This window comes from Alosa alosa, chromosome 2 (genome assembly GCF_017589495.1).
Source record: "Alosa alosa isolate M-15738 ecotype Scorff River chromosome 2, AALO_Geno_1.1, whole genome shotgun sequence".
NCBI lineage: Eukaryota > Metazoa > Chordata > Actinopteri > Clupeiformes > Clupeidae > Alosa > Alosa alosa.
In genome coordinates, this window is record NC_063190.1 from 5,903,180 (window position 1) to 5,929,782 (window position 26,603).

General features: G+C 40.9%; 4 protein-coding genes across 14 annotated transcripts; all 4 read right to left on the reverse strand.

The window, feature by feature from the left end:
• Positions 1 to 4,406: 4,406 nt before the first annotated feature.
• LOC125291330 lies at positions 4,407 to 5,731 on the reverse strand. The gene is made up of 3 exons (XM_048238029.1): positions 5,372 to 5,731; positions 4,753 to 5,058; positions 4,407 to 4,581 (listed from the first exon to the last, which is right to left on the reverse strand). Exons 1-3 carry the CDS (start codon positions 5,681 to 5,683, stop codon positions 4,525 to 4,527), a joined length of 675 nt encoding a protein of 224 aa, XP_048093986.1. The 5' UTR covers positions 5,684 to 5,731; the 3' UTR covers positions 4,407 to 4,524.
• A 714-nt stretch (positions 5,732 to 6,445) lies between these two features.
• On the reverse strand, positions 6,446 to 11,954 carry LOC125291331 (beta-enolase-like). Of its 4 annotated transcripts, none has more exons than XM_048238033.1 (12): positions 11,894 to 11,954; positions 9,804 to 9,893; positions 9,382 to 9,477; positions 9,097 to 9,155; positions 8,917 to 8,986; positions 8,694 to 8,827; positions 7,978 to 8,200; positions 7,622 to 7,819; positions 7,256 to 7,457; positions 6,936 to 7,044; positions 6,799 to 6,857; positions 6,446 to 6,668 (listed from the first exon to the last, which is right to left on the reverse strand). In XM_048238033.1, exons 2-12 carry the CDS (start codon positions 9,886 to 9,888, stop codon positions 6,599 to 6,601), a joined length of 1,305 nt encoding a protein of 434 aa, XP_048093990.1. In that variant the 5' UTR covers positions 9,889 to 9,893; positions 11,894 to 11,954; the 3' UTR covers positions 6,446 to 6,598. The 4 variants fall into 4 exon arrangements, with proteins under 4 accessions (XP_048093990.1, XP_048093989.1, XP_048093987.1 ...); XM_048238032.1 differs by lacking the exon at positions 11,894 to 11,954 and adding an exon at positions 11,634 to 11,815; XM_048238030.1 differs by lacking the exon at positions 11,894 to 11,954 and adding an exon at positions 10,068 to 10,327.
• A 294-nt stretch (positions 11,955 to 12,248) lies between these two features.
• rnf167 (ring finger protein 167) lies at positions 12,249 to 20,641 on the reverse strand. 5 transcript variants are annotated; one of them, XM_048238036.1, is made up of 11 exons: positions 20,548 to 20,641; positions 20,298 to 20,414; positions 18,918 to 19,051; positions 18,743 to 18,823; positions 17,965 to 18,102; positions 17,658 to 17,745; positions 17,421 to 17,511; positions 16,333 to 16,438; positions 15,494 to 15,587; positions 14,737 to 14,817; positions 12,249 to 14,388 (listed from the first exon to the last, which is right to left on the reverse strand). In XM_048238036.1, exons 3-11 carry the CDS (start codon positions 19,020 to 19,022, stop codon positions 13,931 to 13,933), a joined length of 1,242 nt encoding a protein of 413 aa, XP_048093993.1. In that variant the 5' UTR covers positions 19,023 to 19,051; positions 20,298 to 20,414; positions 20,548 to 20,641; the 3' UTR covers positions 12,249 to 13,930. The 5 variants fall into 5 exon arrangements, with proteins under 5 accessions (XP_048093993.1, XP_048093995.1, XP_048093996.1 ...); XM_048238038.1 differs by having other exon boundaries at positions 20,298 to 20,411; positions 20,548 to 20,625; XM_048238039.1 differs by having other exon boundaries at positions 20,581 to 20,596.
• A 1,331-nt stretch (positions 20,642 to 21,972) lies between these two features.
• On the reverse strand, positions 21,973 to 26,161 carry spag7 (sperm associated antigen 7). Of its 4 annotated transcripts, none has more exons than XM_048238041.1 (8): positions 26,066 to 26,160; positions 25,507 to 25,574; positions 24,981 to 25,069; positions 24,581 to 24,665; positions 24,173 to 24,262; positions 23,041 to 23,197; positions 22,502 to 22,637; positions 21,973 to 22,465 (listed from the first exon to the last, which is right to left on the reverse strand). In XM_048238041.1, exons 1-7 carry the CDS (start codon positions 26,148 to 26,150, stop codon positions 22,516 to 22,518), a joined length of 696 nt encoding a protein of 231 aa, XP_048093998.1. In that variant the 5' UTR covers positions 26,151 to 26,160; the 3' UTR covers positions 21,973 to 22,465; positions 22,502 to 22,515. The 4 variants fall into 4 exon arrangements, with proteins under 4 accessions (XP_048093998.1, XP_048093999.1, XP_048094000.1 ...); XM_048238042.1 differs by having other exon boundaries at positions 21,973 to 22,451; positions 22,488 to 22,637; XM_048238043.1 differs by having other exon boundaries at positions 21,973 to 22,448; positions 22,485 to 22,637.
• Positions 26,162 to 26,603: the final 442 nt, after the last annotated feature.

The following is a 26,603-nucleotide window of genomic DNA, read 5'->3' on the forward strand; positions in this document are numbered from 1 at the left end:
TTTCGAAACGCCATGTTATTTCCCATAGACAATCGACGCCAGGAAGTTGGATGGATACGGAAGTTACGGAGGCGGGACTTATTCTGGAGAGGTCTATTAGGCCTACAGTCATTGGAATAAACATTATAGTTTTGATATGCTTCTAATGATTCGAATTGAAAATGTAATATGCTTGGTTTTAAATAATGCTATGTTTCCGTGAAAATCTCAAAATGGCCTTGGGAGGGTGGTAGCGTGTTCGTATACCGCACGCGCGCCCTGTGTTCAAATCCCGCCATCTTCAGAGTTGCCATGCGTTAGCATTATTTGATATTGCATGCTTCTCTATAGTGGTTGTGTTTAAGACTTCATTTGATGTTTTGCAAAATAACGTAAGCTAATTGCTGCAGATGACCACAGCAGTGTCAAATAACAAAAAACATATAAAGGGCATTGTGAACAGTGGGGATTGTGAAGTGCTTGTGTAGGGCTACAATTTTAGGATTTGTGTACTGTAACAAGGATTTGTGAACCTGTAGCCCCTATTTTGTGTTAACAAGATATAGAAAAAATATGTACAACTTCAACTTTACTGTTACACATTTATGACTTTAGTGTGCGCATTCAAAATCTGCAGTTAAATGTGCTTGCCACTTTTGCACCAAATATACCTTCATACAAATATACCTTCATAAAAGAGCTGCAGCAATAACTTTCATTTCAACTTCGGCATAGACCTTGTTTAAAATTCTGTTTCATGAAGAAAACGCCTTGTTTGCTTTGAAATGTAGTTCTTCAGGAAGTGAGATGGCATAATATATATATATATCAGGGTTGTGCACAATTCGAATTGCAATTCTGCTTCCTGTTTGCTAACTCAATTGAAATGCAAGTGAAATTCAAGAATTGAATTGGAATTTATGAGCCAGTTTCAATTCAATTCTGGAATTTTGCACAAGCCTGATATATATATATATAGGGGCGGTGGTAGTGTAGTGGTAGTGGCGCTGGGCTAGCGTGCAGTAGCCGGAAAGTTGTCGGTTCAATTCCAAGCTTCCACCGTTGTGCCCTTGAGCAAGGCACTTAATCCCAAAATGCTCTGGGGACAATGTGATCCCTTGTAATATAGCTGACATATGTAAGTCACTTTGGTCAAGATTAAGTCTGCTAAATGTAATGTAATATGGGCAGCCGTGGCCTACTGGTTAGCGCTTCGGACTTGTAATCAGAGGGTTGCCGGTTCGAACCCCGACCAGTAAGCACGGCTGAAGTACCTAACCCGTCACTGTCGTTGCAGGCAGCTCACTGCGCTGGGATTAGTGTGTGCTTCACCTCACTGTGTGCAGTGTGTTTCACAAATTCACGGATTGGGATAAATGCAGAGACCAAATTTCCCTCACGGGATCAAGAAAGTACTTACTTATTAGTGTTGCACGGTGTATCGATACTAAAAAGGTATCCCTATGCCTTCACGCAAAAAACATACGATTTCAGACGTTTTTAGAATCGATACTTTATTAAAATAATAACGTTCTGTGTCTGTGTGAACTGCTGCTCTCACTGCTCCTTGCACGCATTTAGGCAAGTGGGCGTGTCAAGCAGGCAGCTCTGAGTGAGTGAGTGCGCAGCCAACGTCAACATAGTTCTTTGCCGACAGTTCTAGGCCTTGTGGATAAAACAAAAGTTGCAGTGAAATCTGCAACTATTTCGGATACATCGCGAATAGTGAAGGCAAGCCATCAGGTACACAAAGTCATTTAAAAGCAGTAGGCTACGCATGGAACTTGGCTAAACACCTCGCAGACATATCCCAACATGTTTAAAGACTTCAAAGAACGACAGGTTAACGAATATGCTATAGAGAACACGACTACATGGTTAGTGCCAAGTTCTTTTGTTATGTTTTAGTCTAGCGAAAACGAGTATGGTTATCTGGGATAAAGCGAACCTTCCTTCATCCAAGAATTTTTGACAAGACATAACGAGCTGTAATCATTTTGACGAGACATAACGAGCTGTAATCATAGGGTGCTAACGTGATGAAAGCGCAATGTTCACGCCAGAATAACATTACCATAACTTGTAAACGATCTATTTCATGTTAGGTCAGAAGCCTACTACTGGTAATATTTGTCATGGCATGTAGACTGCAATTTGTTCAATAACTAGATGTACCGCAGAGTGGTACAAAATATGACCGCCGCCCAGTCCAGCACATTTCTTCCACAAAAATAAATCACGCTGAAAGGCCTATATGATTCTAACTGTCTCACTAAATTGCATTATCCACATTCAATTCTCACTGGTATCTACTAGACAACAAGTACCAAAACATGATTAATTCATAGATTTCACATGTAAAATTGATTTTATACAACCCCACCCCCATCTTGCCTGTTCATAATTCTGAGAAATTCTTGAATTGTGTGCATGTGTGCGTGTACATGTTTATGTTTATGTGTGTGTGTGTGTGTGTGTGTGTGCTTGTGTGTTTGCCTGCGTATGTGTGTTTGTGCATGTATGCGTACATATGTCTACTGTGTGAGTATGTGTCATACATATGATAACTGTGAATGTATGTGTGTGCGTGTGTATCTATTTATGCACATGTGTGCACATGGAATGGGTTAACATGACCCCTGGAGGCAAACATACGGAAAAAATTGGTCATCCTAGGCCCTACGGTTTTCAAGATATTCACAGAAAACTATGTCTGCCCTACCCTCCTTTCGGTGGGTCCAGTACAGCGGGGGGGCTACAGATCAAAACAAAAAACGATGGTTCCATGCTATCCATGTGGGGTTACATGCCCACCATGTTTCGTGTACCCCGGTCTTTCAGTGTCCTGGGAATCCTTGTTGGTGTACGGTCACTAAATGTACACATAAATTATTTTATTGTAAGGCCCCCCCATGAACGAAAGTTCACAAAACTTGGCATACATTCGGAGGGTGTCATAATGATCCTACACTTTCAATTTCGTGCAGTTTTGACCATGTCAGCCAGAGATTTTGTGATGAAAACACCTAATTTTTTGCTTTTTAATTTTTAACTAGGTGGCGCTATACATGAAATAAGTGGTAATGGGATGGGTTGACATGCCCCCTTAAGACCAACATACAAAAAAAGGTGGACCTCCTAGGCCCTACGGTTCTCGAGATATTCACAGAAAACTGTCTCCGGCCACCTACAGGCCAGTTGGTGTATAGTAACATAAATTAATTTATTGTGTGGCCCCCCATGAACGGAATTCCACAAAACTTGGCGTGCATACAGAGGGTGTCATAATGATCCTACACTTCCAATTTCGTGCAGTTTTGACTATGTTAGGTCACAGATACCTGCGATTACAACACCTCATTTTTACTTTTTTGTGTTTAACTAGGTGGCGCTATACATGAAATGAGTGGTTATGGAATGGGTTGACATGGCCCCTTGAGATCAACATACAAAAAAAAAGATGGTCCTCCTAAACCCTACGGTTTTCGAGATATTCACAGAAAACTGTGTCTGAAAAAAAAAAAAAAAAAAAAATCTGACTAAACCTATATGACCGCCGCGCAGCGAAGCGGCGGTCATAATTATTGTCCAGATGTAGGATAGGCTACCCGAAATGCGCTAATTAAAGCCCACAGCATAATACCACCAAAGCGTGTTGAGTCCTAATAATAGCGGCTTATACGTGGTAGCAAATCATGTTATCAAAGAAATAGACGTAATGTAGGAATGCACACAGATATATTGCAACAGGTAATGGTGTAGGCCTATCTGACGAAGACCTGAGTGGTTGGAACGTCAGATTTGTACACTGGGCGCAAAGAAGACTATCCTCACATTTTCCCCTTTGCAACTGTCAAAGAAATCCCATGAACACGGGAAGGCCTAGGGTAGCCTATACTGTACATCAGATGGCCTAAATATTAGGCCCCTCTAGCATTCAGTGATTTGCATGCAGTAATTTTAACACTGACCTTGATCTAGCCTAGTTTGGCTATTTAAAGCTACTTTATTGCCAAAACACAACACAATGTAAATGAACTATAACAAACAATAAAGGACTTAATCACACAAAGTAGGCCTACTATTTTACTGACTATAAAAAAAATAATTATGTAGGAAGTTTAGAACCCAGAATTGACCTACAAAAGTGCACCAAATTTAACACAAATGACTCAATACACTTGGAGGAGGTATGAGTCCTTTCTTCTCCAGATATCTTAGGATTTCGCCGTAGTATCGTTTTAGTATCAAGCATCGTGATATTTATGGCAGGTATCGTATCGAAGTCATAATTTTGGTATCGTGACAACACTATTAGTTATATATAACTCAGCAGCTGATGATGTCAGAAGGGCACTTATTTCTTAAGTAAAAGTGACTGCAAGATAAAAGGTTTAATTCTACACATAAAACATTTACACTACAAAGTACAAACCAAGTGACATTGGCCTGAAGTAATTGAAGATGTTTAATTTCTTATCTCACACATCCTATCTTACATTGCTCATCTTTTGAAAAATCACTTTCTGTAGCCACACTTTCTTCTTATTTGATATCTTCATTATACTCCACATCCCTGGCAATCAGATTGATCATTTTCACCTGTAATGTAAATGGATCATAGGTACGAGGAACATTCTGACATGACATAACACAATATTCTACATTTTGTTAACAAAATCCTCTTATCCTCCACCTCCTATGTGAATTGATAAGCCATTTCTGTATATGTAAACCAGATGTCCCTCACACACGACCACATCAGCAACCCACCCCTTCAGAGGTTCCAACAAGGTTCTGACTCAAACAGCCGTTTCTGCTTTTCTTAGTTCGTCCTCGGAACTTTTTCTGGTGGCCAATTAATTCCATCAGGCGATGGGGCCACCTGTGGGTAGAATCTGCCTCGCGTTCTCTGGCAACTTGTGGCTCCATCCCTGATAAATTCCGTCCATGTCGAGAGGAGGAGGAAGATGATGAATAAGGTGATGACGATAGTGAGGGCATTTGATCTTCAGTGGATCCCTCACCAACATTGGGCATGGCAAAGTCAAGATGTACAGCAAACAGGTCATCTAAAATCTATGTGAGAGGATGAATTTGGTTAATTCATCCAAAATTATTGCTGTAACATCCTTAACAGTCTTTTGCTTGTCTTGCTTTAATGAATTCTAAATAAATCACATTTCATTGTACAGAGCAATTCATTATTTAGCTTAATTTGTGCTACAATATTTAACAACTACATATTTTATAAACTGGGATGGACTTCTCAAATATATGCAATATGTGGTTAACTTTATTTATCATTTTCGCCATTGTAATGTAAATCACCATTAGTTACATGTTCTAACAAACCATGCAGGTCATCCTACGTTTTATCCAAAGGTCTCACCTGAGAATCAAGTTGGTTAGATTGCACCAGTGGTGAGGACAAGATGAAAAAGAGCAAAAGGTATAGATAAGCTGAAGAAGAAGAGGTTGATTGAGCCATCATTCCGTCAGGGAAGAGAAGAGAAGAGTCCTCTGATGGAATACAAACTTTGATGAGTAAACCACTTGGTGTAATCCAAAGTATCCTTTGGCAAAAATTGTATGTTTGGATTGTCACATGTGACTGACAAGCTCTCAAATTGGACTGTGTAAAAGGTAGCCAGTGAGGTGAGCTAGTGTGTTCTGGCAATGTGCCAGTGATTTTATAGATCATCAACAGATGACGTCATGTCAGCATACATCGCGAATGCCACTCCAGCTGTTATACACGTCTCACCCAGTAAACTTGTAAGTGGTTTAATGGATCACCATCCTATGATGTCATGAGGAAACAATTTGATACGTCAATTTCTGTCTTTTTTCCTATTATGAATTATTAAACTTATTAACGATCTGAGAGAGAAAAAATATTTAGGGTTAAAATCTAATAATAGCTCAATTAAATATACCCCATACAACGTTTCCTATACATGATCCTATGCACAGAAGCGAGTTCTGGTTAGTTAGTCAGTGAAGCCTTAAAGGGATGTGTAAAGCATAAGGCACCTGCATGTTTTCAAAAAGATGAATACAGCCCATACATATCTATCACAGTGGGCCATTTTCATTCATAGGTCTAGCTCAAGAAATAATGAATGAGCCAAAGTAAAGCAGAAGGTAATATAAGAGATTAAGCAAGGAAAACCCAACAGGAGGCGCAGAATCATAAAAGAAAATCTTAATCTTTCTGATGTGGCGCTTTTCATGAACTTAGTCATTACACTAATTAGCTGCGTAAATTAATCATGAATGGTGTACTGTATTTTTGCCATTAATGGTTTCTGACCTTTAATAAAACATTCAGAAGGGGCTTTGACGCTTTAATTCCCAGAACAATGAAACTGACCACATCACACAGTGTTATTTTTTCCCTTAGTTTGGGATGATGCCAGCAGTCATGAGATGAACTTGTTCGTTTCAGTAAAACAGAATGCTATTTGAATTGTTCCATTTTATTTGATATTCACAGCCTCATGACAGAAGCACTTGTAATTAAAGAATGACATAAATTCACAGACATTTTGGGAAGGGCTTCCTGCTGAATTTGATTACTTTTAAGACCAGCCCTCAAGTCTGCAAATGAGCAACCTCAGATGACCTTGGGATGACGGAAGTGCTTGCCAGCAAACTCTGCATCCTCCCCCAGTTCCTCTTCAATGCTAAGGGGAAAAGAATAGACAAACATTATATAGAATAGACATTACTTGAATACAAACTATTTTAACATTACTATGAGTACAAGGGGTGGGGAGGTGTACAAGGGTACAAGGGGATTTTCCACGGGCTCACCGCATTAACTGGTTGTACTTTGCAAGACGTTCTGACCTACAGGGAGCACCAGTCTTGATCTGTAAAAGAGGTATCGTACTGGAATAGAGCTGTAACACGGACATCAAATGTTCTTTTTTTTCAGAGAGCAAGCATACCTGGCCAGTGCACAAGCCAACCACCAGGTCAGCGATGAATGTGTCCTCTGTCTCCCCTGAGCGATGGCTGACCATTACACCCCAGCCATTGGACTGAGCCAGTTTACACCTGTGGAGAAACATATCTAAACCACCCCTTCACAAACTTACATGCAGACACACTGCCCTGACCATCATGGCTGCCATAATCCAATGGGAGATCAAGAGATGGGAGATCAAGTGGTCAGATCAATGGCAGTTCCTTCCTTATTCTTTCTATATTTAGACGTTTTTTAAGAGCATCGATACTTGCCAGCCTCTTGTTAAAGCGCTACACTTACGCCTTGATGGATTCTGTAACGGTGCCAATCTGGTTGACTTTCAGCAGCAGGCAGTTACAGGCTTTTTTCTCCACAGCCTGCTGGATGCGCTTTGGGTTGGTTACTGTCAGGTCATCCCCGACCACCTGGATGTCCACTGATCCTGTGAATGCTGCCCAGTTCTCCCAGTCATCCTGGTCAAAGGGGTCCTCAATGGACTGGACTGCACAGCAAAAGAGTTGCTAATTATTTAACATATTTGAGGAATATTTAAAGTGGGAAAAGTATGTGTAGATGTTTATGATAGTTATTTAATGAACAATGATGTTTCAAAAAGACTTTTGCTGTGTAAGTGTGATGGTATGAATATATGAGAGAGAGCCATACCTGGATACTTCTTGATGAAGCTTTTGTACAGGTCTCCCAGTTGTTCTCCAGTGATGTGGCGTTTCGGGTCATCTGGGGACTTGAAGTCCAGGTCATACTTCCCATTCTTGTAAAACTCTGAGGCGGCTACATCCATGCCAATGATGGTCTTGTCTGTGTAGCCAGCCGTTTCGATGGCAGATTTCAGAAGCTCCAAAGCTACAAACCACAGACAAGACCATTATGTAAGTTGGAAACATGGCGGTAGTGATGCTATTTGATCTGATCTGTTTTTGAGTAAGAGGGGAAATAGACGGTACAATAAAACACAAACTGATCTGGGAGGTCAAAGGTCAAACTAATTCTGATGAACACACCCTCGTTGTTCTCTAGAATGTTGGGAGCAAAGCCCCCCTCATCTCCCACATTGGTGGCATCCTTGCCGTATTTGCTCTTGATGACACTCTTCAGGTTGTGGTAGACCTCTGCACCAATACGCATGGCCTCCCGGAAGTTATCGGCTCCCACCGGCAGGATCATAAACTCCTGCATGGCAAGCTTGTTACCAGCATGGGAGCCTCCATTAATGACATTAAAGGCCTTGGCAAGAAAGGTAATCAGAAATGACAATGGACAAAAGGGAATAAAATGCATGAGTGTCAACTGAAGGGAGGCAATTTTGCAACTTTGACAGCTAATTAAACATTCTGTGACATGTTCGTGTTTTACATGTGTAAATGGGATTGTCCAAAAGAACACCTCCAGTTACACCAGTAACTAGAGTTGCAGTTGGATTCATGTGATGTTGTTGTTATTCACCTTATTCACCCGGCGGCCAGAACGAGGCTAAAGGGTACACTTGCTATTACACCTGCAGTCCAGCAGATGGTGGTGGTAATGCACTCCGTTTGCAAACTGCCAAAAAAACTAACTGAAGAAGAAGAACAGTGAACCCAGTGAACCCTTTTTTTTGGCAGTTTGCAAACGGAGTGCATTACCACCACCATCTGCTGGACTGAGGTGTAATGGCAAGTGTACCCTTTAGCCTCGTTCTGGTCGCCGGGTGAATAAGGCAAATTGGTAACAAGCTTACAGGCACAGGTAGAATGACCTTTTTGTTTCCAGCCAGGTCAGCAATGTGGCGGTAGAGTGGCACGCCTTTCTCGGCCGCTCCTGCCTTGCACACGGCCAGAGAAATGCCCAGGAGGGCATTAGCACCAAACTTAGCTGAAAGGGGGACATTTCACACTTATGGACACACTGAGGCTGATAGAACAGAACAGATAGAAGATATCCTGATGTCCTGAGAGGCTCACATTTGTTTTCTGTGCCATCCAGCTCAATCATGATCTTATCAATTTTCTCTTGATCAACCACATTTAGCTTCTGCATGGGAAGAGTGGGACAACAAAATAAGTAGTGAGGGTCATACTGAGATCCAGGACAGACCGCCAAATGCAGTAGTGAACTGAATAAGACCAAATATGCTTCCTGACCTGCTTCAGTAATCTGGGAGTGATGTTGTTATTAATGTGGTCAACTGCTTTCAATACACCTGAGCAAAACGGACATGAGGTTTCAGTTAATGAATAATAGTTAACAATGTGTTTTTAAAACTATGACATATGTCTTAAAGGACACGTTTTACCACTTGCTAAAGGACACTATGCAGTGTTGCTATGAATATATCGACTAAATCATCTACAGTAAAAAGTACATTGTTGCAAAGTGCATTAGTCATCAGTAGACCTCATATTGTGGCTGGCAGCCTGATCTCTTACCTTTGCCCAAGTAACGGCCCTTGACTCCGTCTCTCAGCTCCAGAGCCTCGTGGACACCAGTGGAGGCCCCACTGGGCACGGCAGCACGGAAGCGACCTGAGGGCAGATACCTGCATGACCTCTTCACCTTTGACATGTGATGCATGCAGAAAATATGTGGAAGGGTATGCACATCCCAGTCAAGTACTAGGCAAAAGTGAACATGGTAAAAGCAGACATTCACACACTTCTTTAATATCCCCATTTTGAATTGCAGTGTTGTGACCTCTTGACCTTAGCATGGATGGTCACAACATTTTAATAAAAAGTGGAAAAATGTAGAATCCCTAGGCTAACACCTTTGTTTTGTGTAATGAATAACTGTCTTGTAAGTGTGTTGGGAGATCTGGACCTGTGTGTATACCCAGAGTGTGTGCTGCTACCTTTATGTGTGAAAAGGTCCACCTCTACTGTGGGGTTTCCTCTTGAGTCGAGAATCTCACGTGCATGGATCTTTGCGATGGACATCCTGGCTGCAAAGGGAGGGAGGCAATTGAGCTGAAATATTAAAACATATCAAAAGCACATTTATCATTCCACACACTGTCATCCTGATACCTTTTCAAAGTTGGACAGTGGCAAGTAAACAAAATTACAAATCTGACATTTCCATTCATGTTTCCTGTTTATCATCTTTGCATTGTCACCTGTATTTAAAAGCCTTGGTACTGCCATTGCAATATTGGAAGCCCTATGTCCTTGTCATTTCAGTACTCAAGATCAGTGTCCACTTTCATCCTCTCCGATCTCTTTAACAACCAATAGCCACATTGACCTCTGCTAAATGACCAATGAAGCAAGACTGTGGGTTGGACCAGGAAGTGTTATGTGATTGGCTAGGTCGGCACTGGAGGATTATAAATAGAAACAGAGAGTTGTCATAGTAAACTCTGCCTCCATCGCAGATGCCTTTAAAATCCTTATTCCTTATAAGCCACCTGAGGATAACATGCACAGACATCATACTTATGCAAATACATACTGTATCTGTACCATATGTAGTAACACTCTATCTATCTATATATATATATATATCCATATTGCCTATATATATATATATATATATGCCTATATATATATATATATATATATATATACACACATACACCTTCACATATATAATTACAGCATGGAAAACATTTGTACCACTGGGGAGGGAAGGAAGCAATTCTTTGTGAATAGAAGCTCTTTCTCCCACCTTAATTCAAGTGTATGCATACTATAATACACAGCAGCGTGACTTTCCTAGGTCTCTCCCCTGCAGTTAAGCCTCCTTCTGTTACCTACTCACACCAGAAGATGTGGAGTGCTGTCCTCACAGTGTCACATGCCAAAGATGTTGTGAAGCACGCGGAGTACTGAAAATACCCCCACAGGAGTTCTAATAAAACATATGGACTGAGGGAGCAACTTCATAAAAATGTTATAGTCACTCAGTTAATATGTGTGATTCACATCATCAAAAGTGTTCATCAAAGATCAAAAGGCATGCAATATAATTCTTTGCTCCACAACATTTACAGATTTATCCTTCTTTAGCTTTGTCCAGCTGAGGCACTGAAAATACATGACCTTTTATGTCTCATTAGCCATGCTCCTTATCCCCTCGCCTTAACATATGTCCACCATGTCAGTTCAAACAGACCTCCATCACCCTGGAGAATTCCGCCAGAATACCACATCCTTCCAACATGACATAACTGGCCATCTTGACTCTTGCCTATGGAATGGGCCAGAAGGCTGCCTGATGGTCAGTTAGCTCTCGTTCTCTCCCATGATAGCCTTAACAGTGTACATTTACATGTACTCTCTTCCTACTCAGATACATAAACACAAAGGGCTTTCACTTATTCGCTCTGGAAACAGACTCAGTGCCTACAGTATAGACCTATAGCGAATGCACACACAAGTGAATGAATATGTGTCATTGTCCAGTTCAGTTTCCCTCCAGGCTAATATTTCTTTTCAACACTTGACACTATAAGCCATTTGCTTTTGGAGTTCAGTGATCGGTCAATGCTGCACATCATTTCCCCTCCCCTAAAGCAAGCCTGTTAAACTTATACTTTTCCAACATAGATAAGACTTCAGAATATGATAACATTCATTACATACCCCATAGTCAGATTTTGAGCAGAGTATTTCTTTAGCAGTAAATACACCATTACCAACACAAATAAAGCAAAAATAAATGTAAGGAAAACAGACTTTACCTATGAGGTGCTGGCCTGTGTGTCTTGGATAGTCTCCCCTAAATACTGTGGTGCAGCTACTTGAAACTCCCCCATCCCATGCGGAGGTAATCTTAAGGCCAGCCCAACAAGCTCTTTCATGCGAAGTAATTAACAGCTGTCTGTAGATGGTGCTTTTGAATGGCTGGTGCCATTACAAGTACAAATACATATTTTGCAGTCTACTATTAAGTCATTAGGCCTTAATTCTTAAATATAAATTCAGAAGTGAAACCACGTACCCTTTAAATATAAAGCAGAAGTCTGAAGAAGTCACTGGCCAATACAGAGACTCTGGAAAGGTCAGAGATTAGAGATCATACTGGGCAGTTCTGCAAGATGATGTCAGGTGGTGGTTTTAAAAGGCACACTAACCAACTCTGTTCCATTGCACAGCTAAAGGGGGTACCTTCCTAAAACAAGGAAAATGCCTGTACCTAAATTGATCAGAAACCTTTAGTCATTATAATGATCTAAGTCCAGGCACACCGAGTTGAGTTGCTCTGAGCTGCTGCAGCTGATATTAAATATTGACAGAGACATTATTGTAACAACGCAAAAAGATAAATAAATAAATAATAATAATGACAAAGTTAATATAGGTAAAATTGTGTTTTTATGGCACAAAGGTAAAGAAAGTACATCCCCTAAAGAAAATACCAGCAAAGGTAGGGATCAAAGACGCATAAACATTGATCTTATACGGTAAATGAAAAAACAAATAATCTGCCAATGGTTATTCAACAAGAACTTGGTCCCTATTCTGGGCATGGTTGTCAGTATCCTACAGGTGCCTGGTGGTTATTTATGTTCTCCAAATGTGCTTTTATTTCCATTTACAATTCCACTCAATGACTTGTCACACCTTCACTGACCTCTGACAGGATATTTGAAAGAAAAAAATATATTTACAGACAAAAAAATCCTCTCACATAGATCAATTTGAGTAGAAACTACACACATTCAAGTCGCTTGCGATGATTTTTGATGGGAAACTTATGGGATTATGGAGGGAACTAGTACTACTGCCTATAAACAGCTTTTAAATCAGGCACAACTTCAATACAAGTTTATAAGATGTGCCTTTAGGCAGTAACAATAATCATCTTTAATTTAATAATCAACTGTACTATAACAGAGAATGAGCTTACACATGGACATGTGACCTATACATCAGCAACAGAAAGTCTTAACCACATTATAAGACCCAAAGAAGCATCTATATTATTAGTGTCCAGACAATGAAACCATTCACACACAGAGTAAAAGTGTGTGTGTGGTCTGTGTATAAAATTAACATAAAATTCTGCTGAGTCCCTTAAGACTTTCCATTAGTTAAAACAGAAAATCTAGATGGGGTGAGAAGAGAAGAGAAGAGAAAGAAGAAGGAAAGACTGAACAGACAGAGACGAGGGTAAAGTGATGCAAGAGACTCAGGTCTCATACGGCACCCTGTTGGATGCCCCTCACACACTCCCTCTGCCCAAACCAGTTTGTTTACGCTTCAATGTTTGACATCCAGACACGGGCCCAAATCATGGTTCAGATGGAATCACATTAAAAACATCAAAGCACAGTAGCAGAAGAACAGGATGCAGTGACAATTACTGCAATTAAAAATAAAATAAAAATACAGTTGCAAATCATCAACTGAACAATGGCAACATGATTTTATAAGCAGGATCAGAATATTGCAAATATATTCCAAGTCTTTGGGGTACACTACACTTGCGGGTAAGATGATACAATTGCACATACTGCGTTGAAGAGACTCAGGTTAGTGGACACATATAAACTGGCCACCAGTCCATATTGCACTAGATGTAGGTGTGTAGGTGTGTGTGTGTGTGTGTGTGTGTCTAAAAGAGAGAGGAGTGTTTGGAGGCATATGGTGTTAAAATGCCATTTTTACATTTTATATGTGACATTAAGTAGAAATAAAAAATAAAATAAAATCAATTTTTACGCTGATGGCCTACAGTATAGGTTAGATTGGATTCTCTTAAAGCCTCATTTTGGAATTCTTAATTTGTTAATGTTCCCATTCCCAAGCAACAAGCCATACAATAAGTGGACAGTCGACAGCTTTAACGCTATCAACGAGAGCCCATTATGAGTCTTGCTTAAAAAAATGTTTAGGGTCTCAACCACAGGGTTAAATGACTTTGCTATTCTTCTCCTCCTCTCTGATCACAGCCCTATAAAAACATTGAGACCAGCTAGGGCTATTCCAATAAAAAGGGGGATTTAATAGCGCGCTTTGGGGCGGGTCTAGTCTTTCAGACTCCTACCGCGCCGCGGCCAATGAGCTGGGCCGTGTCGTCGTCTTCCTCCTCCGACAGCCCCTGCTCTGAATCCTCCTCAGGCGAGTAGTAGCCGTCGTAGCCCAGCAGGGGCGAGTCGCGCTGTGGCGTGTGCGCCAGGCACTGGGCGGTGGTCACCGTGGTGACTGCGGTGACCGTGGCGACGGTGGAGGCGTAGGTGGTGACGGGCGGGCTGCTGGCGAGCGGTGAGGCCGGGTTAGACGCGCGCAGCAGCGGCGTCCGCTCGGAGCTGGCCTCGTCGGTGGTGGCCGTGGCGCCGCTGCCACCCTCCTCGTCGGTGCGCGAGCCGCCGTCCTCGTCCGAGTCGGACGACTCGGAGAACTCGGGGTTGGGCCGTGTCACCCGCTGCTTGCACACCGGGCACGTCTTCTTGGTCAGCGTGAGCCACGGGTCCACGCACCTGCAGTGGTAGGCTGGGGCGACAATGAGGACAGTCACTTCAGAGACCTATGCTACTAGCTGCCCTGCACACTGACATATAAGACATGTTGACATTATTTCCCTTGGCGATACAGTTCGCAATAACTCTGTTATTCAAGCAATCCGGCAGCTCTGTGTCAAAGCTACGGGAGACCCTTAACACTCAACACTGCCTGTAGCTTAAGGCCATTACATAACATGCACTGATTTCCGAATCAGAGTTTTAATACGTCTGAATAGCAGCGGATTACTAAAACCAAACAAATGCTTTGCAAGCAGGCCTTCACACAAACATATACATAAACACACACACACACACACACACACACACACACACTTACCATGTGAGCAAGGCAAAACTCGCAGCTTGTCACCCTCCTCATATTCGTCCAAACAAATGGCGCACACATCATACTCATCACCTGATGGGACATAATTCAAGTTATTTTGTTTACAGCAACACCTGTACATGATAAGTCAACCACAGACCAGCATGGACCGTTTTTGGGGGGGGGGGCCTTAGGCCCGAGTTCATAAAGCTTTCCCCATTAGAAGAAGCCTATTACCCAACACATTGCATAACTGGCTCACCCAGACATGGACACCAAACACTGACAATCCACTTTGGGCAGATCGCATGTCTACCACTTCACTTCCTACTGAAATGATTCAAAGGCGCGAGTTCTCACTACAGTAAAAGCAAGTTTTGACCAACTTAACCGACATCTGCCGACTCAGAGAACCTACTTCCCTAAAAACAGCTCAAAGGAAACAGCTGCCTTTCCTTTACAGGACATTGTTGGAATTCAATGACTACACACAATTCCACAAAACCTAAAGCTGCCGTTTTGTTATATTGGACAGAAAAAAAAAAAAAGAAAAAGAAAAAACTTGAACTATTTGATCAACTGTTCACTATAAACTTGAACATAAAAAGACATGGATAGTCTGGGCTGTTGACTGACCTGTGTTGCAGCCTAAATGGTACATTACAATGGTAATGACATTACAAGATAAAGAGCTGGTCTGATGTAAACTGGCAGTTTGTTCCCCCCCATTTTCAGCATCATGATATGTATGTGATTGTGCATGGCTCACCTTTATTGAACTTGTGAATAGGGATTTTCTTCAGCTGTTCTTTAGTCAGTCTGTTCTTTCGCAGTCTCTTCTTATACTGGACACAGCGCACAACCTGGACCAATCGGATGCAAAAAAAAAAAAAAGTGTTACCATGGCAACAATAAACGTTGTGCATGCAGAGAGGCCCCTCCACTCAAATCCACATGTACAGATAAAGGAACAGCCAGGCAGACAAAAACGGAGCCAACAAAAACTAAAAAAGGGATAAATTGCTGGGCAATAGTGCAAGTATGACCAGACATTAGGAACATACAAGTCCAGGCAACAGAATCTTGCTTCTCATCTTGCCTGGAAGAAGGTTCCATACCTGCCCACCACCCCATAAATACACTAAAACAGCTCAGCCTTTTCCAGCACGCATGACAACATTCTTTCAAGTACCAAAACAAGATGAGCAAGTTTCCATGGTATGACATATCCATGTTGGACAAAAGTATGATGTAAGCATAGCTTCATTTGTGCCAATACCCTTCCAATATTTCATGTTTGATCAGAAAAGGCATGAAAAAGGAAGACACATAACGGCCAACAAACAATGTAATACAATACTGCCAAAGAGGTAAGAGAACAGAGGTTTAGGTTTTGAATGGTTTCTTTGCAGTACATTCATCTTAAAGTCAAAAGGTGTCAAAGACTTGTATGAAAATGAAGAGGTGCATTTTGCATCCTTTAGGGGGAGCATGTAAAAAATGTGGCCTTTCCTTTTATGGTAGTCACAGTTCTGCAAACTGACAGAAGTTGGTAAAGTAGACACACACAGGCACACAATTGAAACAGACAGCAGAATGTCCACTCACCAGGATGATGACCATGACAAGGATGATCATCCCAACCACTCCTGTGAAGGGGATAAGATAGTAGGCCAGTGGGAAGGGGAAGTCTGGCTTCAGGATGATATAGGCCCTGGACAGCAGATACAGAAACATCAGTTTCTTCATGGGCCCATTGTCCAAAAAAACTACAAAATCTGGCTCACATATCTCAAGAAGCAACAAAACCAGAACTGCAGCACTCATCACCAACTCCAGGATCGCATTAGCGTTTGTCAGATGTGACCATACAACCAAAGTGCCGTGCATTTTGAAAAAGGAAACCGCTCCTGATTAATGAAATTAAAGCTGTTGCAAGAGTAAATGTGGTTTGTTGGAGGGGGAATCCTAATTGTCCATATTTCTCTCCATTGTAATTTCTACATCTCTACTCTGTAGAGTCAGTGGATGCAAGTGAGAAAGCTCTTGCTAGTTGATAGTGATAGCTTGATAGTTAGCCTTCACTATGAGGTCACTGGAGATTAGTTTCCATGGCAATAATTATTATGTTGAGGCAACAATGTATACAAATACATTGTGTTTGTGCAATGTGCACTACCACTACCTGTTAACAGGAAGACTAGAACCTGGGCATAATACAACATGACCCAATCAGCACTTAGTTTTTTTCATTAGACCATTGTGACATACTAGCCTATAAACTCTTAACTCTTCTCTTAAGTTCTGTGAATTTTCTTTCATCAAAACAAAAAAGCATCCAAATATTTGGTTTAAAGAAAAAAATAATTGTTACATTAGGCAAAACTACATGCATTGAAGCCAGACTTTAGACTCTGATAAGCCAGGAAGAGTCTCATAAAAGCTGGGTATCCATTTCTGTGAAAAATGCAAATGCAGGGTAGATTACCATTTTCAATGCGAGTAGGGAGAAAACGGCACAGGAACTATTGAAAAGTGAGTGAGACTGTGATACCACTTGGTTTTATGACAATTATATCTAAATGGCCAAAGGCATCATATAACAGAGACAAAAATAGCAGGATTCACATTTAAATGTGCCAAATGGTCTACAAGGGTGGATGGAGCCAGCACCGATCAGGAACTGAGGAACTTACCCCTTCTCTGGAATAATAAAGTTTCGCAAGACCTGGGAGGCATAGTAACTGGTGAAAACGGAGGGGATATCAATTTCCTCTGCAATGGTAACTACAAAGGAAGAGCATCAGGTCACAGCCCAGTCTTATCAACACACAAGTATACTGTACATTTTTTGAACCTTCTACATTCACATGCACACCCTTGAGGGCATAACATTCATGCAAGCAGTAAGATCCGGAGTAAACTTATCTCACCATTACTGAAGTTCATGTTGAGTATTGTGTCAGAGTACATATTGTGGACAATGGCACCACTGAACCCAGCCTGCTGAGCATGCAGTACCTGAGGGGAAACACAGCAGCGATCACACCACCCCACCAAGCATAAAAACAAGCTCGCATTTTATATTTTCTACTTCAAAGAAATGTATTGGAAATGGGAAGACTGCAAAACAGTCTTCTGTCAATACAAACAATGTTTACTCAAAGAACCCAAGAGGTGTACAAGAACAGGCTATTCAGGTGACACGCAGAGTGAAAGTGAGTGAGAACCGCCACTGACCTTGATGTCAAAGTTGCAGTCAAAGCGGCGGATGAGTACGATGTATTTAGTGAGGTTGGCCTCACCAGGAGTTGGCGGGGGAGGGGGAGGGTCAATGGGTAAGCAGGCATTTTGAGGACGGGCTTCCACTAAAACACCCTGAGCAAATAACAAAGGAGACAGATATAAGGGACCATGATGATAGACTATTAGTAGTCTGCTGTGTGTGGTGATGAGTTAGTGAAAAGACTGAGGCTACATCCGCAATACACTTTTCCTATTCCTTTCATTTTAAAACACACATTCATGACCATTCATGAATTGAATCTAAGGAATCTATTCAGAATCAAACTGTACTACAGATGCAACCAAAGACAGCAAGGCCATTAAAGCTTGTACTTTGTTCTCCATGTTGCATGTACAACTGGCAGGCTAGTAGTGTTTTTTTTTGGGGGGGGTGGGGGGTCAGAAAAGGGGCACATAAATCATCATCATGTGATTCAAACACAACCCATTAGGGACAGAAACATCAGGCTGACAAGGTTCCATCAGGTAGGGAACATGGGTTTCTATGCCATCGGTTTAGGGATTTCCCTGCACACATTAAAATGTTACACAAAGCCAGAGTTTTTGAACGAAACTGGGACAGACAGCATTTTCACATCATTCCGTTTCATAAGCTTGAAAACGCTGGAGTAGTGTAGATGAGCGGCGCAAAAGCGTTTTGGATTCAAATGAATCTGGAATAGTGTAGACAGAGGCTCGCTCATAGAACAGACTAGTTCTGACAGTCTCTTACCATAAGACCCTCCATCGGCAAGAGGCCACCAAACAGAGCCGGTCTGTCCTCAAATGACATGGGGGTCATATTACTGTAGTGCTGTAAAGGTAAAAAGTTACAGAACGGGGTATTAAAACACAACATTTACAACATTTAAAAAACATGTCCAGTGTCAAGGTAACAAACAACTCACCGCATAGATGTAGGCGTCTGAAGGAGAAGGTCCCAGAATGAAGCACAGGACAAGAGCCAGGACTTTAAGATGGGACCTCATGCCTTCATGGCCCAGACACGGCATCCCAGCTCTGGGATAGGAACGAGCTCACCCTGACAATGACCAAAGAGACAACAGCACCTGATGAGTGCCTTCTCAAGCCTCAATACCAGCACAATTAAATCACGCCTTACATTTGAATAAATCTACAACATTCAGAACAATTCTCTAAGGCAATTTCTGCTATGATCAAACACTTCATTATATTCCTGACAGGATTCATAAGTGATAACGCAGAAGCTGATCAAACCACCCTAATAATTGTTCTATTTCAGCCTGAGAGGTAAGACTGAGGAATGGGGTCAAGGACAAGTAACTCAAGAATGTAAACAGTTCGACGCATTTCTTTTCACTGTTGCAACTTCAAGAACAGATACAGTAGGCTACACGCGATGAAGTAACGTCAATTAGTACAACAAAGATCGGCAGAACAGCGCTCGGCTTTTTTCGACACGGGCCATAACTATAGTATATTAGTTTCCTTTGATACAGGCGATACTGAATTGAAAGAAGCATGGACTTTGTTACGAGGACCTCAGTAAAGCAGTTTGGCCAACTTTCCTTTATTTGGACATGGGAACCTTGACCATAACACACAAAGAGTAACGTAATGTAAAACGCCATCCTAACTCTGGAATAAACCACATTACGATAATGAAATCTGTAATTTAACCTTGTTCATATCTCGAGAGCATGACTTAATACCGTTACGACAAAGCCACACAACAAGTCTTTTCCCTAGCCTAGTCTAGGTTTATTGTGTTGAAAACCACATCCAACAAAGCAAGTAACGTTCCAAGAAGATCGAATCGACTCACGAAGTAAAATGAAGGCACAGACACTGTAACCAACTTGTCATGGGTGCAAGAACAATTTCAGGGAAAGCGACGAGTTAACATTGGTCAAGTGTACATTAATTGTGTCACAAATTAGGACTAACGTTAATCCATGATCACAGGGCAACTAATTATTCTATTTGAGGTATATGTTTGTAAAATATGACAAGAGCAATTTTACAAATAGTAAAATACTAGTCTGCTTATGGTAAAGTATAGTTGCGCATTAGGGGTGTTTGCATTAACTACAAACATCTGACTAGTTGTTGACGCCTGGTAAAAACTAACAAGCCACGGTTCTCTAACGTTACTAAAGCTACAACTAGCAGCTTGCTAACAACCGAGAAGCGAACACCAACACAAGATCATGACATGAACATACTGGTATATTACAGGATGGACAGCTGTATTTTCAACTTCAATTATTCAAAGCATGTTAGAATTATACAAACCTGATACTTACTTGAGCTTAGTCACCGTCTAAACGACAAACGTTTGTGGGCTGTTTGGAAAGGGAGTCGGGTGATAACTGAGGGTTAGCTAATGTTAGCCAACGCTACCTAACCATGTAAGGTAGCTTCTAGAGATAACAACAAATGAAGTCGATTAGCTGAGACAGTTCATGCGATGCTTGTCAACGAATATCAACCTCGTTCACACACAGATACGATATCCTTTCGTCGCCTGACAACGTTAACTGTTTTTACCCTCACCTACATCGTAGATTTAGAGCTCCATGTTCTTACCACAACTGCCCGTGTTTACGCTTCTTTGGCAAAGCCAGACCAGGGCAAAGTGAATCTCATTGGAAATATCGCGTGACTTGTGATAATTAAATACCAAATTACTCAATAATACCAGAGAATGTCTAATAATACACAATGAACATCCGGCTTCCTAACACTGACACTGACAAGTAAAAGTCCTTCATACATTTCCCTCCCATGGGATTTGGGATTTATTCGCTTTAGAGATTGCACTAGTAATGTTATATAGGTGTTATAGTTATAACGTAAAGCAAAGTTATATCGGTGCAATCAATGGAAGGTGATTTTATGGATTGATTGATAAATCTGATATCCCTCTATTATCCTATTATCACCAATTCAATACAACCAAATAAACCAAGATGGTAATTATTCAATAATGATATAAAATTAATAGATTGGATACATTTTCAATTAACATGTTTAAATATAATGCAGTTATGTTTAAAATTGCACTACAAGTGTAGCAGTGTAACTATATGTATTTTCAGGTAAGTTGCAAAAGGACATGACAGTCATAAATATATTTTCACATTTTGCTGAGTACCATGCGCATGAGTACCATGAGTATGCGCAGATGCACCATGTCATGGTTTGCCATATTTTTTAACCTAATAGTAGTCTATCAATCTTGACTGACTGACCAAACAGGGCAGAGAAATGTACGGAGCAACACACATCCTCCAGCCGTCCGTTATAGTTTGGCTCATCACCAAAACTAGAGAGGAAGTCTTTGGTGTGCTCATTGTAATATGCTTCACAATTCAACACATTGTGTCCCTCTGATTAACATGGACACGGAACTAACAGACTTTCACTATGGGACTGACACACATCAATGCTAAACCCGTCAAAATGAAGACCTGATCTTTCTGTGAACATGCTGTTCAGTTTTGTGAAGAGCAGACATACATAGACACATAGAATATAAACTTCATGAATGAAGATGAATTATTCAAATGCATGGATTTACAGTGAATATCAAGGTCAAACTGAGAGTCTCAAAGCAGAGATCATCTCTCAAGAGAAACAAACCATTTCCACGGTTGATAAAGAAGTATAATACACAGGGTTCAATAATTTACATGACGTACAAACTGAATATTGCAGAATTTGTATGGCTCCCGAGGCCATTTCTCCTTAGCTCAGTATAATAGAAAGAGAAAGAAAATATGGTAGATGAAAACACATAACTTGAAAATAGACAAATATATTGGAGACAAAGAAATGCTACACCTCAAAAAGTGTAATGGTCTATGACAGCCATATTTATTTCAAGAAAAAAACCTAAGTGGATACAATACATTCTGACAAGAACAGTTTGAATCGATAGTTAAAAACAAATAACAAAATACACACCTCAAACCCCCATTACTGCTGACAGATGAGCTATAGAATGACTGTACAGTACACAGTTTCACAACTTTCATTAATCCTGCGAGCCTGTGGCATTTTATACACAAATACTTTACAGGGAATTTACGATTAAAAGAGGTGTGCAGACCAGATTAAAACTGTAAGAGACACTGACGTGGCACAGTACTCCTCAGGGCCTCAGCTCCATCACTGGATGACTAGACACAGTGTAGAACAACAGAGCAGATAATCATTTAGCATCCAGCAAGATGGAAAGGCACTCCTGCTTATACAACTGCCTTCAAATAATGACATATGGTTGCATAATTGCTTGTGTACATCTTTCTATTTGTAAGTTAACACTGTACATGTTACAAGTACAAGTATATGTTACTTTAAAAGTATACTCAGTTAAATCTCTAAGGTCAGCAGAACAAAATGGACACTCATATACACACACGCATGTGCGCGCGCACACACACACACACACACACACACACACACACACACACACACACACACACACACACACACACACACACACTTTTGCACTCTTTCTTACAAACTGGCATTGCTACTGCCTGCCTCAGTGTCATCGTCTTTCTTCTGTCGTTTTTTGGCCCTGATTGCATTCATGGCTTCTTCAATAGAGCGAGTGTCTCTCTTATTAGCCACAGGCACTGAAAGGGAAATAAAACCAGGTGAAACATTAAGCAGGTTTAGAGCAGTGCATATGAATGTTATCACACCGAGAGAACTGTTCACCAACTCCAATGTGTATTTGTAAAACAATTAAGGATAAATGAAATAATAATAATAGTAATAATAATAAAGGACAAGGGTTTTTACGGTTTGACTACTGAATGTGAAGTTCCGCCATGTTATCATGTTACATTTTAACCTAATTGAGTCCTTCAGTCTTGTCGGACTGCCCACACAGAGCCCACACCCATCCTCCAGCTGTTAAACAGCACTGGCTTGGTTCTGGTGTCAGCCAGCAGTCCGGTCCCAACTTCCAGGAATTCGTGTGCAATTTCACCAACACTCTAAAATGGTCATACATATTGAGGCGTCATTACTTACCACACCCATATGCCCGATTGGCCTCAAGTGTGTGCGCAGCATCTTTGGCAGCGGAAGTACCAATCAAATGACTGTACTTGTCCCTGTAATTTGAGCTGGGAGACACAGGCCTTTTCTCTGTGCGGCTGGCGGACTCCTCCTCCAATGCAGCAAGTTCCTGGATAAGAGTGAACAGGATAATAAGGAAGCAACTCAAGCTTTGCAAAAACAAATGTATCTGTTTTGGCTTTGTTACAAAAGCACTTCTTGTTCACTGCAAGGTTATGGTGTTGTTTAGTAGTACCTTTCCCAAACTGTGTTTTGGACGCTAAACAGTTTTGAGAATTTTGTTGCGAAATTGACAGATCTGGTTATAGTACTATTTATCTATAAATAAAAGAAACGTCTGTCTGTGTGTTTGTGTGTGTTATTTGCATATCTGTCGACCCATTCGTCTGACTGATTTTAAACTTGTCTTGCTACGGGCACGAGTGAGTGCAGTGCCAAGTTTGACGTTGTTTGGATAAGAAATGCAAAAGATACCGTTAAATATATCGGTAAAAGAAGCACACATTGACTTTTGCCACTCTACTGTAGCCACTCCCCCTCTCACAAAGCACTGCACCAGAGAGGTTAGAAGTGGATCTTTGGCAGAACTGAATTAGTGCACAAAAAAAGTAAAAAGTCAAGCGAGTGCAAAATATTTGGATGATCATCATGTCTGACCTCAACAATAAAGACTGCCTCTGTATGTGTACATAAAATGATTCCACAGATTTTGCAACAACACGCCAACACGGGTAGGTTATGAAGTCGCTATTCAAAACGACATAAAAACAAACAACAATTTCGACTGCAAGGTCCCAAGCTTGATCCCGAATTTAAAGATGGCTTCAGAATGCCACATATGAAAAGCATGACCAGCTATAGACAATGAATGGCAGACAGAGCATGAAGTCACTTATAGGCTACCAGAGACTGCATATGACAATGCATCATTCCACAAAATGGTTTGTCTTCTCTATCAAGTTATTCAATTAGGCTAAACATATAGCCTAACTCCAAACAGAGGTGCGTTCAAATTTGGCAAACCTGTCCCCCATAGGCTTATTTTAAATGTATATTTTTTCCACAGCGTCCCAACTGGACTTACCTTTAACCGACGTTTCTCCTCAGCTTTCTGGGGATTCCATTCCTCGCCCTTTCTGTAAGCATCCAATTCTTCATCTGATGGAGCAAACTCCTACTCACCACAAAATCAACCACAAAAAAACCCCAATATGATGCACAGGCACTACACCATACTATATCAAGTCAGATCAAATCATTTAGATCATATAATACAAAATTTTACAGGTTGACACAGACACTTCCATCTGAATTTACTGGTAGAGTTGTTTTTTTTTTTTTATAAATCACGCTATCCATAATAAGTGTGTTGTGTAGGTACAACTACAATGCGCTGTCCGATAGAATGTGTATGTCAAAGTCTTTTTCTGAAATCAAATGCAGGGCTGTGCTTTGTGTTGGGGTAACAATAATAAAAAAACAATACACTGACCTTCTTAAACAACATGACGTATCTGCTCTCTTCATCCTCACCAAAAGAAAACGAAGTCAAACCCGCCACTTCTGCAACATCATGGCTGGGGGGGTTGGAATAACATATAAGTACAATCCTGACATCCATTCTGCCACAACAATCAGCAGGACATTCTCCACCTTCATTTTACATCAGGTGTTTATCAATTAATTAATAAATGGCCCATGCTCCAGGCAAAATAGTAGAGAGAACAAAATAATGTTTAGAATTCCATAACTGGCTACAACATAGTTGGTTCCTAATTTCCTTTTAGAACTGCATAAAGTCAGTCTCCTTTTATTTGATGTCTTACTGCTAAATAAATGTAAGGTCTGAGGCGACAGAAGTAAGCCATAGCAGCTATAGAAACTTTACTTACAGGATACTCCTCTCGATCTTTCCCATGGGCTCATATTTCTTTTTTTGTATGACACTGTCCTGAATAAAATCAGAGACCTCCTTCTCCATCTAAAAGAGTGAGAGTGGAAGAGAGAGAGTTCGGATTCATTGTAGCGTTAAAAATGAGGTGGCATGTTTTAACCCAGTGCTTCTCAAACTTTTTCTGTCGTCTCACCTGACCCAATCAACTCATGGTAATGTTAAAAAAGTGGTTCCACGTAGCATTTCCTGTCTTGGTCCACTGGATCAGATGCTATTTTAATTCATATGTCGGTCTATTTATGACACCTATGTTTGTGTGTGGCTATTTTGTTTTAAATCTATGATCTTGTCAAAAAATGAAAGGCATTATTAAAGATTAACAAAAAAAAATCCTCCTATTCATCGTACCCCACCTGACATGTCTTTATTCCCCACTAGTGGGGCCCGCCCCACGCTTTGAGAACCACTGTTTTAACCAATAAGAGGTGTGTGCGTGTGTGTGTGAAATGTGTCCAATTGTTTACCTTTTTTCTAAATTCAGCTTTCTTTTTCTTCTCATCCTCTTGCATCTTTTTCAGTCTGGCTGCTTGTTCTATTAAGGAAAAGTGAGATTGGTAACTTCATCACACTTCATAATTATTTTGAGTCATATTTGTACCGACTTTTAAGTGTAGGCCATTACAAACTGTATGCTTTTAGATTGTATTATAACATGTGAGCACTTTCGACTTCATACAATATAGTAAATTCATTTACCGGTACATTCTTTTCCTATATTGTCTCTTATATTTTTATATAGTCTACATCACATTTCAACGGAGCTGCTTGCTAGTGATGTTTTGACTGCGGTAAGAGCAACATTGACCAATGAGAGATTACTTCAGCAGCGACGCGACTGCCTTGCAGTTACTGCTTGCAGTTCGACGTCTGCTACGTGACTGGTCAGAATGCTGCAGAGGGGACGGTGGGTGGCTCGAGCACACTGAGGTTAATAGAATAAATGTATACGTCCCCTTTGCTCAGGCTATATTATAACATTGAGAATACACAATGTTGCCGGATATTGAACGGTAATTGTAATACCTCTTGCTTTTCGTCGGCTTTCCTTGTCGCCGACAGTTGGAGGTTTTTCCATGGAGCTTAGGATAGAGCCTAAGAGGTCCGCCATCTTGTATTGAGTGTATGTACCGGAAATACGTCTTTTAAAGGCACGAGAGTGAACACCCACAACACCTCAGACTCCGCCCCATGTTGGAGTGGGGTAATTTTATATAGTACACTAGGAGTACACTATGTTCACATTTTATGATAATCACCATCTTGTCACAATGTTTGTGAATTTAGAGGGTATGCAGAGCATACAGCTACACATGATGTTGTACGTATAAGTGTTTAAAGTAATAATAACCACAGAGATGTTATTGACTGACTCATACATCCCTGCTTAAAGGGATTTGTCCCTTTGTCAAACAGGACACACTATAACGAAGCAACCTTGCTCTCTAACAGGTAAATCACAGGCCTGCAGCAGATGTATGACATCACATCTACATAAAGAGGAAATCTTTGCTAGCCGAGAGATCAGTGCAACTTAAGAGGTATCTGATAACTGACTAATTCA

Excerpts from the sequence above, each read along its gene's own strand:
- LOC125291330 (XM_048238029.1), bottom strand. The coding sequence starts at position 5,683 with ATGATCTATAAAATCACTGGCACATTGCCAGAACACACTAGCTCACCT. Across the intron at positions 5,059-5,371 it reads CTAACCAACTTGATTCTCAG|ATTTTAGATGACCTGTTTGC; the intron begins GTGAGACCTTTG and ends CCTCTCACATAG. Across the intron at positions 4,582-4,752 it reads TTGTTGGAACCTCTGAAGGG|GTGAAAATGATCAATCTGAT; the intron begins GTGGGTTGCTGA and ends TTTACATTACAG.
- spag7 (XM_048238040.1), bottom strand. The coding sequence starts at position 26,150 with ATGGCGGACCTCTTAGGCTCTATCCTAAGCTCCATGGAAAAACCTCCA. Across the intron at positions 25,575-26,065 it reads AAGCCGACGAAAAGCAAGAG|AACAAGCAGCCAGACTGAAA; the intron begins GTATTACAATTA and ends TTTCCTTAATAG. Across the intron at positions 23,198-24,172 it reads AGGAGAAACGTCGGTTAAAG|GAACTTGCTGCATTGGAGGA; the intron begins GTAAGTCCAGTT and ends ACTCTTATCCAG.
- LOC125291331 (XM_048238030.1), bottom strand. The coding sequence starts at position 10,095 with ATGGCAGTACCAAGGCTTTTAAATACAG. Across the intron at positions 9,894-10,067 it reads ACCAAGGCTTTTAAATACAG|CCAGGATGTCCATCGCAAAG; the intron begins GTGACAATGCAA and ends CTCCCTTTGCAG. Across the intron at positions 6,669-6,798 it reads AAGTACAACCAGTTAATGCG|CATTGAAGAGGAACTGGGGG; the intron begins GTGAGCCCGTGG and ends TTTTCCCCTTAG.
- rnf167 (XM_048238036.1), bottom strand. The coding sequence starts at position 19,022 with ATGCCGTGTCTGGGCCATGAAGGCATGAGGTCCCATCTTAAAGTCCTG. Across the intron at positions 15,588-16,332 it reads TTGTCATGGTCATCATCCTG|GTTGTGCGCTGTGTCCAGTA; the intron begins GTGAGTGGACAT and ends CGATTGGTCCAG. Across the intron at positions 14,389-14,736 it reads AGTTTTGCCTTGCTCACATG|CCTACCACTGCAGGTGCGTG; the intron begins GTAAGTGTGTGT and ends TTGTCGCCCCAG.